Genomic DNA, 10121 nt, shown 5'->3' with positions numbered 1-10121 from the left:
GATGGGACAGATAAGGGGTGACCTTAGGACTGCGGAGGTGTGGCATCTCCTCACAGCTTTCCTGACTGAGCGGCCAACGTACAGGGAGCCCCTGTGCTAATCCCTACCGAAACGTTTTCGTTTCTGACGGCCATTTTTGTCCTCCTTTAATGAATATTAATAAACTTAGACTGAGTTTCATTTACTAAGTATCCTTTTATTGCTCTGGCCTTTTTAGTCTCCATTACAGCATCTGAATAATGGGGTTGGCTCTCTGCTGCACACAGCACGATCCACAGCGGTGCATAGCTTTGTGGTGGGCTGCACTGTCTGGTTTCTTGCACTCTGGTTTTCAGTGATAAATAAAGCCTGGTCTATCAAATGCTGCCTCGATCATATGCGTACTGAAGTCCGCTTTCTGACTTTTCTCTTTAGAGGTCACTTAGGAAATGGAAATCTTCCTGAGTTTACACTGGGAAGCAGTTCTGCTGCACGCATACTCTCCTAGTGTTACAATAAAGGTCATACGACTTCTTTGTAAATAAGTAACTGCTATTAAGTGCAGGCAAAACGCCTGCCTGGGCTGACGCATCCAACAAGGTGTTACACACAGCCACTACCAGAGGAAGAACGTGACAGTGAGCAGCAGAAAGGCAGACACGCAGAGAGGCAAGCAAAGATCAAAATAGCTATCAGAAGAGTTATAATTAACCAACATATATGTAGTGTTTGAAAAATGAAAGCAATTACCGACTGAAGGTATTGCTAACAGCAGCAGCCCTTTTCTCCTGAGAAGTGCCTTCGCAAGTAAGGAGAGTCTCATGGTATATGAGCACTTGCAAAGCATGAGACGGGACAAAAATCTTGCTAGAAATATTTGATGTGGGATTTTATTAGGTTTCTTGAAGCAATGAAAGTGCAGACTTCTGGCTTTTGCTTCCATGATCTCTTGGAGGACTCTAGCATCATCTGTTTACTTGTTTACCTGGCTCTGTTTTGTTGTGTTGGTTGGTTTGTTTTTTGCCGTCTGACACCTACACCTCCAGCAGGCATGGTTGAGCTGTTGCATGTCCATCAGTCTCTGTCAGCAACTCAAGTTGCAGCTTTGGGTAATTGTTTTCCTCTAAAACGGCTTTGTTCAGCTTCAGAATTTCATTGGCCCATACCTGCAAAAGGTATACCTGCAGCCCAGGAGAGAAGAGCTGTTCTCATTTCCCCACTTTCATTAACAGAAGATAAATAAAGCTGTGTTCAAGTCTGCACAGGGAGATCAGAATGCTGGGTCTTGTAGTCCATCTGGTAGAAAATGGGCAAAGAGGGGGCCTCTTGGGTAGAAACCCAGTGGAGAAATGAACTGTACAATAGTCACACGGCCCTATGTGACATCCCCACTGAAGTTCATGGTGAATGGGGATGGGAGCAGAGACTCACACAGGGCTGTGTGAACTCTGGTCCAACCTGCAGAGAGATGCACAAGGCTGGGCAGAAATGTTAACTATTAAGTTAGACCAAAGGCCTAAAGTAAAGCTCTTATTTGAAGCTTGCTACCTGCTCAGGACATTTCTGCTTGGAACTAGCCATACACTGTTGTTCATTAGGTTTCTAAAGTTTCTTTCCTGAGCAGGAAAATGGTAGAGGAACTCTACAGCTCTGGTTCAAGGGTTTTAGAGGCATCTAAGCAAATGGAGATACATTGCATGTCTGGAAGCGATGCAGATGCTGATCCCCAACTGAAGTTTGGAGATACTATTGCAGTGCAAAAAGTAATCACCAATAATTCTGTTACCAGTTGTCTGCCATTTCAGAGAAGGGAAAAAAAACCACCAGCAATCAGAGTCTAAAATACCTGCTCTGAAAGGACAACAGAACTTCATCATGATCCAACTGCTGTACGGTCTGTACGTTTCCCTCTTTCTTAGCTAGAAGTTTTCCATTTGTTCTGCTGTAAGATTAATCCTCATGTCTCAGCCATAGCTCAGTCGTCTAGACGTGTTGCATGTTCCTTGTGTTTGCATATAAGCATGTATAATTCAGGATCTAACAGTTAATCTGTAAACCTGATTATCTCTCACCAAATGCTAACAGCTGACTTGCTGTATCATTTGAGGTCTGAAAATGGGGAATATATGGAAGTCCCATACTACTAACAGTTTCTCCCCATGAGACTCAGAAGCCCCAGAGTTCAGTTATAACCTTTCTGTCCCTACCCATAGCACTAGAAGCAGCCTCTAGCCGTGATAAATACAAGCTAAACAATACTATTAAATATGCATGCTGTGTGTTCTGCTGTATTAGATAACATGGCCACATTCATGATCTGCTATTTTTTTCAATTTACTGCTTTGCTAATCCAGCCTCCAACTCCCATTTGCTCTGGGCGAACCCAGAAGCTTTTTGGTTACACTTCACCTTTCCTTTCTTCCTTTTTCACCCCTTCTGTCCTTATTCATTACACTAAATACAGTGCTCTGCAGCAGAGGCTGGGCAGGAGCTCATGTTTCTGTTTTCCTTAACAGGTTTACTGAGGAGTCAAGTCTGTCCAGAAACCAATTTGAGAAGCTGCTACACTTTGCTGAAGATAGAGGCAGATACCAAGTCCTTCCTTTTCTCTGTAGCTGCTGTCCTGTTTGAAACTATTACCCTTGCTTTTATACCACCAGGCTATTCACAGCCTATGCTCAGAGCATCCTTCATCTCCGGCAACGTGGAAGAATTGCCTGTGTGATCACATCCTCTGGGAATGCATCTGCAGCAAGAGGAGTCTTCTCCCAGCACACCTCAGCTATCTGCATACTTTGCCTGACTGAGTGTGGTGGGCATGAGTCAGCTCTGAACCAGAAGCCATCTGGCCGTGCTGGGTGAGCTAAAAAGGCTGGTCTCTGGGAAGGCTGCTTCTGGGCTCAGGCAGAACATTTGCAGCTCTTTGGCACTTTGGCGTTGCACCTGCCAGGAGGGGAGTGGGCAAGCCTCCATGTGCATCCACTGCAATTAGCCTTGTCTTCATTTCTTTATTCCCTCCCAGAAGCAGAATGAGCTGTAAATCTGTAAATACTTTACAGTGGGGGTGCCCCAGTCTGCTCCTGGGGGAGTGTTGCTGCATTATCTATGTAGCAGGACAGATAACAGTGCAGTTCTAGCACACAGCTCTTGCCAAGCTCGTTATTCCTGGGAGCATCATGACAGACAAGGAGCAGCTTCCAGGAACACAGGCAGGGAGGGCTGCCAAGCACTGAGGCAGGGGAACCACGAGGAGCCCACTGCAGTCGATGAGCCATAAATCTGACCGTGACGTGGAGTCACGAGATGAAGCCTGTCCTAGCCCAGGAACAGTGACCACCAGAGTTCACTGTTTTCATGTTTGCTGACCTGGTGATCCCCGCCTCCTGTCGCATGCAGTAACACTGCTCTGGCTGCGTGGGGTCACTGTTTTCTCCTGTTGAGTGACGCAGTGCCCAAGTGATACAGCTGATGCACAGACCAGGAGTGCTCTGCATCTTCCTGAGTGCTGGCTCTGCTTTTGCTCTTCTTACCTACCTTTTACTCTTGGTTTTAGACCTGGCAGAAGCAAGCCATGATCTTCCCTAATCCACTGCAGCATGTGTCCATGCCCTCCTTCAGAGGCTGCATTAGGTCCCACCTGCCTTATGTACGCTACAGCTCTGTCCTAACCAGGAAAAGATGAATCCTTTGTGCTGCCTGAGAAGAGTTACTTACTGGGATGTATAAAAGTGGTGAAGATTAGGCAAATTTTAACCTTTACATGTGGATTTTCTTGGCCTCGCTTATCTTGACTGATAATACACAAAGTGGCAAACAGCTTTGGTTTTGCTTGGGTTTTACCACGGTATCTAATCTAGGAATGTTCTTATGCTGCAGGCAGTATTTGCCTGCCCTCCCCAGTCCACAGGAACATCCACACCTCCCTGCAGCCCCTCCCTGCATCCCTGCACCGACACTGCATCCTCCCCTCGCTCCATCTCCACCAGCACCGTGCCAACCTCTCGATTTCTGCTGGTGCACGTGCACTCCTCGGTTTCCTCGGAGCAAAGCACTCCTTGCTCTGATGCACACTGCTACGGCCCCTGCAGCGCCTGCTCATAAAACGGGTCGCAACAGTGGTTATTCCTGCTGCGCAGCTCCGGTGTGACTTCCTTCCCTTTTCCTTGCCCTCGAATGTAAACAAGTACAACCAAGATGAGCCGATAACAGCATCGGGGGAGGGAACGAGAGAAAGGGAGGGAGGGAACTGGGAAGGGAAGGTTCCCCGTACCGCTGCCCAGCTTCCTCCATTGGCCGGCCTGCCGGGAGCCGGAGCTGTGGCAATAAAGACCCATTGAGGAGCTCGGCTCCAAATTAGCATCTGAATTCCGTCGCAGCTCGTTGTCAGATGGGCAGGAGTTGGGTGCTGGCCTTGGTCTCGGAAAGAAATGAGCTGTTCGAACTATGAAAGCTTTGTTTCCCTTTTTCCATTCTTCAGCTATCTCCTTCCCCTCTCCTTTTCTCCTCTCCTTCATCCCCTTTCCTTCATCAGCCTGAGCCTTGTCTGGGTACTGTCACCCACTCTGACCTACTTCCCTCCCTCCCCTCGTCCCATGCTATGGATGTTGGTACTATGGGAACCTGAGTGCCATGCCAGCCACAACACCAGGACACCTGCTGCACCCTTTCCCCTTCCCAGCTCAGCAGGACTGCATGTGCAGCACCCCAAGGAGATACTCCCCCTGGTAACAAGTCGTTCTTCCTGGTGCCAGCTGCACTGCCTCCCCTGGCCCTGGGCACAGCATTTGGGTGCTGTGGACTGCATGCGGTTCTGTTGTGTCCTGTACAGCAGACCTCCCTTTGCATGTATCCTGCACAGCTGTCACACGTCTGATAGGAAACAATGCGTGTGCACCCTTGAGGTTTTGAAGATAACATGCTATGAACTTCTTCAGTGGAGCATGAAAGCCCTACAGGGGCCTCAGTTCCTGCACATGCACATGAATCCAAGTGTGCATGCACATGTCCATCCCTGCAGGGGTGGCAGTGGCTTTGCTCATGGGCAGAGCTCTGTGCCTCCACATCCCCACTGTGCACAGGGCAGTGAGATCTGCAGGAGGGAGGCCTGGTTTTGAGCTTTTCTCAGTATAGAAGAATTCTCACTGCTTCTCCATGCTTCCTCTGTTCTTCGCTGAGCTCCCATTCATCCAGCAGCAAATTTCCTTCCAGGTACCCCGGGCTGAGCTGCTCTCCTGCTGGCAGCAGGAGGGGGAGCAGGGAGGTCCAGGAACCTGTAAGGCACTTGCAGGGGCTCTCAGGTCATTACTAAGACATGTCAGGAAGATCTCTGCGGGGCTACAGGACTCCCTCCCACCAATAACCTCAATACCAGGGCTGGATGAAATGGGTCACAAAAAGCTTTGTGCAGAAGACAGAATCCCAGAACCATCTAGCCTGGACCTTCGAGATCACCGATTCCCAACGCTAAGCCACCTCATTTAATGCACCATCACGTACTGCACTGCATTTACAGTGACATCTATAACCTGCCTATCGCACATGCCGCCTGGCCTCGTGTGTGTGGGGGGAGCAGCGGGACACCGCCCACGCCGGGAGCGGCCCTCCCTGATCCCCCCATTCCCTCGGCCTCCCCAATCTCATTCCCTCTCTCCCGGTCCCGCTCCCCCCGGCCCCGCAGCCGCGTGGTACCGGCGCCCCCTGGTGCGCCCAGTGGGGCGAACAGAGGCTCCGTCGCTGCAGGTGCGGATGGGCAGCGAATCCCCGCACCCACTCGTGCCGCAGATTTTGAACTTGATAAATCCCAAACATGGAGCGTGGAGCCGTGGTGGCACTCGAAGTGCTTTTGGTTTTTTGTTTTGCTGTCCTGGTGCTGGAGGAGCAGAGCGATGGCAGCATCCCTGGGAGAGGGGAGCAGCTCACCTCCTGCTGCAAGCCCTGCCCGGGCTTGAGGCGGGGGTTCACATCCAGGGGGTCCCTGTAAGGATGGAGCTGTGCTGGAAACTTTGTACAGATGAGTGCTGTTAATTTTGTTTGGAACTGAACCTTTCTCTGAAGTGTTTGCACAGAACTGAGAGCCTGAAAGGGAAACAGACCGGGGCTCTGCTGGACAAAGCAATTAAAATGCAGGGAAGGAAGTTAAGCAATTTGCAAAGTTCATAACTTCCCCAAAAAGTCCCTTGTGTTCTTCCAGTGTAAGAAATGCCTGTCACTGGGGAAGGGGGGAGCATGGTGGGGTTTACAGCCCTGTTAACCTAGCAGCACGCTGATGCAGCTGTTCTTGCTGAATTTGGTGAGAGGTTCCTCATGCTGAGGGCTCAGAGCACCTCTGCTGTTCCCTGAGCTGTGCACCGCCAGCCCATAGGATTGGCACTTCCAGCCCTGTTGTCAGCGGGGCTGAGCCCACCCAAAGAGCTCTGCACTGCTGAAAACCAGCTTTGCACTACCACCGTCCCCATCCCCGCAGGGAAACTGAACGGCCCCGCACCCCAAAACGCAGGTTTTGCCCTATGCCACATGGAGACCCACGAGGACATGCACAGCTCAGCAAGCTCAGCGTCCTTTTATTGGCAGCAGCTCCTGTGCGTGTTGTGTGCAGCAGCACTGGCACAGCACAGCCAGCAGTGTGCTGAGACCTGCTCCGGGTCACCCCTTGCCTCTGCCCTGCCCTGGCCCGTGGGTGCTTCCTCAGAAATTCCCTTCCTGGCTGTGCACCGTGGGAGGCTGGACTGACCCCACAGTACCTGGGCTGGATGCAGGGGCTGAGAAGTGCTTACTTCTCCACGTCCTGTTTTCCAAAAATTCTCCTTGCTTTGGAGAAGATTCAGCCATCAGCCATATAGAGCAGCTAGGCACGGAGTGCTGGCCCTGCGGCCCTGCCGGTTCCACAGGTATTGGAAGCACGGTGAGGTGGGCTTGTAGCTGGGGGGCAGATACAAAGTGGTGATGCCAGTGACAGCCAGGAGCATCATGCTGCAATCAGCCGGAGGACATTCAGCCCCACATAGTGAGAGAGGAAGAAATGCAGGAGGCCCAGGGTCGCTGCTGCGATGAGCACCCAGAGAACACCGGTGCTAAAGTAGATGGGGGTGAGCCTGGAGGGGGAGAGATCGAGCATCACTGTGCTGCTCTGGGGATGCCCCTCTCCCACCGAGGGCTCTGAGAGGCAGCCCTGGCTCCCATGGATCATGCCCATGCTGTGCCCAGCACTGGTTCACACAGCAGCCCCAGAGCAGCTTGTGGAGCTGAGCAAACTCTGACCCAGCAGTCAGCACCGGCTGGGGGTGTTACCTGTCCGAAGATGATGCTCTGTATCCCATAAAGTAGCAGTAGCGGGAGTAGAGATAGAGCAGGCCCAGGGCTGCAGCCAGACCTGTGGTTGAGAGAGATCACAGTGACCACTCCAGAGCTCCCAAATGGGGAGCAGAAGGGGAGGAATAGAGGCGGTGCCCACTGGCTCTGAACTCCTATCAGACAGTATTGCTGCCTAATTCATTGCTCAGAGGGTAAGCAGGACCCGAGGACAGAGGCAGCACTGCAGACCCGGCACCCAAGCAGGAACGGGGCTGCTCTCACCTTGGTGGAAGAAGAGTCCGGCCTGCCACAGGAGTGCCACAAAAATGGGAAAATACTCTGAGGAGTTCACCCTAGAGGGAAAGAGAAGAGTTATAAATAAGGGAAAGGAGGAAGATCGCGCAGAACTGACAGCAGAGATGCTGAACTTGGGCAGTCCCCCTCTCAGCCCCACTCAAAGCTCTCTGAGCTCACGGAGTCCCAGTGCTGACCCTTTATAGCCATTAACAGGACCCCAGGGGAGGTGGGCACTTGCCAAAGTGCTGCAAGGCATCCCAGAAACCAAACAGCAAAGCAAGGGAAGGGCAGTGCCACCAGACAGGAGTGCTGCAAAGCACGTCGTGAGAGGAGTTTCTTACTGTGCTCGAAAGATCCGCTCAAATTCAGGTGGGCCTGAGATGTTGGGAGGAGAAATGCCAAACTTGCGCCTGGCGTGGATCACCTGGAGGAAGAAGTAGGCTGCAGCAAAGGAGAGAAAGGTGGCGTGGGTCAGTCATTGGGATGGGCCTGGTGGCCAGGAGGCTGCCAGGGGGTAAGGGGGGATGTCCTGCACTTCCTCCTGAGCTCGCAGCCCCACATCACAGAGAGATCCAGGCACATCCAGACAAGGCAAAGGAATGTACCAGTGCAGTGGTGAAGCAAAGCAGCATGCAGTCACGTACAACCAGTGGATATCTGGTTTCTTTCTTCCACAATCAACAAATCATCTATCATCTATACAAAATACTAAGGAGTTCAGCTGCACGTCGTTGCTGCCATTTCTATTTTTTTGAGAACTTTGTTTTTTTTCCCCTTCTAAATTCTGATAACCAAGCAGAGAGGGAGCTGATGCCACAGATAAGCCACCCAGATGTTGAGGTCTATAGTCATGCAGTGTGGAGCCCTGGTTGAGGGAGATTCCAAGCAACCCACCTCATCCTGTACATTTTATGCTACGATCAACACCAGCTTGAAGAGCTAATGCAAATGTATGTTTCAAATAAGGAAATTCTGCAGGTTTACAGAGAAGATCAACCAAGAGATATCTAGACAAAGGAGGTGTGTTAGTTCTGGGGAAGGGCTCTTAGGAGGCTGGTGTGCCAGGCACTCTTTTTTGTTTTAATGTTCGAAAACCACACAAGATATCACTCACTGAAAGCAGCACAGTGGCAGCATGGCAGCAGAAACACAGCATGGAAGTGAAAGGAAATAATGGAGGTACGGTGGATCAACACAGGCGGTATCTGGGCATGGGTATATGATGGTCCCTACCTTGCTCCAGGACCCCAAGAACCGTCACGGCAGCCAGCAGATGGATCTGCTCCAACATAGCGACACTATAAAACCTGATTTCCCAAGCAGGAGCTCCTCTGGCCAGGTCCAGTCCTTGCTGACGCGTTGGTTGGAAGTGGTGCGGGCAACACGGGCTTGCCCTAAGTGAACAGCAAAGTTCTGTACGCAGCACTACAAAGTAGGGCTGCAGCTTGCCCACTGCCTCGCACACAGTGGCAAATAAAGGTCTGATGGAGAATTCCACTCCCACCCTTTTCCAGGAAAACAATATGAGGAAGTGGGAAAGCCAGCAGAAACCTCACAGGAGAGATAAGAGAGGAGAATGAGGGGACGGGTCTCAGCAGCCTAGCTAGCTTTTCCCTGGAGTAATGGGTCTAGCAAAGGCCAATGCACGTCCCTCTTTTGATGCAGCGCAAGAAACTGCAGCCCTGCTTGGCTGCTCCACACTGCTCACGGCACAAATCACCACGTTTGGGGCATGCAGACCCCGTGCTCAAGTGCACGCGTTGGCACAGAGCACAGTTGCTGCACAGGTACGGCACCAAATAAAGCCCCACGTGAAAACCTACTACAGATGTAGGACAGGGCATGAACAAGTGCAAAAGGTATGGATCTGCTTTGCATAGACATGGGGTGAGTCCAGTACAATGGTCAGACACTGATGGAGGGCTTTGAATCTCTTCTGTGCGCTGGGAAGGCTGGGAGCTGAGCACTTCTGCCTCCCTCTCCATCCTCAGCCAGAACAGCCCCTGCGATACACATCAGTGAGAGATTTGTGGGAGTGAAATCCAGCACAGTCCATCAGGATGTAGCAACAACAGACTGAGAGCAGCACATGCGTGTGTCACAGCAGTGCTTGCTGGTCCCTGCCCAGTGCTGGCACTGCTGCCCCTGGGCCCCAGCTTCATGTCCTTGCTTTCCATCACTGGCAGAATTTGCTTTTGGCCCAGGGAAAGGTGAATGAGGTTTATGACAAAGCGCTGATTAAGCTTCGCCATCACAGAAAACAAAATCAGACGGATGGAAGAGGAATTGCACTGTATATCCGATATCCTTGATGGACTTCGTAAGGAACAATGGGCAGGCTCTGGCTTTGTACCTCACTGGGAGATAAAGGCTGTTTTATATCAGAGCTGATCCACTTCCATTTCACCAACTGCTTAGAAATGTGAGGGAGGTGGTAGTTTGTTTTCTAAGCTCAGCTGTCAAAGAAATGAAGGACTTTCCTGTGCCGGCTCAGAAAGGGCTGAGGTCTCAGTGCTCAGTGCAGTTTCCTTTTCCCTCAGCTCCTGGCTGATTAC

General features: G+C 51.3%; 1 protein-coding gene across 3 annotated transcripts in view; it reads right to left on the bottom strand.

Moving 5' to 3' along the window:
• Nucleotides 1-6519: 6519 nt before the first annotated feature.
• LTC4SL (leukotriene C4 synthase) overlaps nt 6520-10121 on the bottom strand; it is a 20779-nt gene continuing 17177 nt past the window's right edge. For all 3 annotated transcript variants that reach the window (XM_001234005.7, XM_015293941.4, XM_004944961.5), the window contains 5 exons: nt 8800-8960; nt 7908-8007; nt 7552-7622; nt 7267-7348; nt 6520-7070 (listed from right to left, as the gene is read on the bottom strand). In XM_001234005.7, coding sequence (XP_001234006.1) covers nt 6944-7070; nt 7267-7348; nt 7552-7622; nt 7908-8007; nt 8800-8857 — 438 coding nt within the window. In that variant the 5' untranslated portion in view covers nt 8858-8960 and the 3' untranslated portion in view covers nt 6520-6943. The remainder of the gene's footprint in view (nt 7071-7266; nt 7349-7551; nt 7623-7907; nt 8008-8799; nt 8961-10121) is intronic.

The sequence above is a fragment of the Gallus gallus genome, chromosome 13 (assembly GCF_016699485.2).
Source record: "Gallus gallus isolate bGalGal1 chromosome 13, bGalGal1.mat.broiler.GRCg7b, whole genome shotgun sequence".
Classification (NCBI taxonomy): Eukaryota; Metazoa; Chordata; class Aves; order Galliformes; family Phasianidae; genus Gallus; species Gallus gallus.
This window is presented reverse-complemented; position numbering and strand designations above follow the sequence as displayed.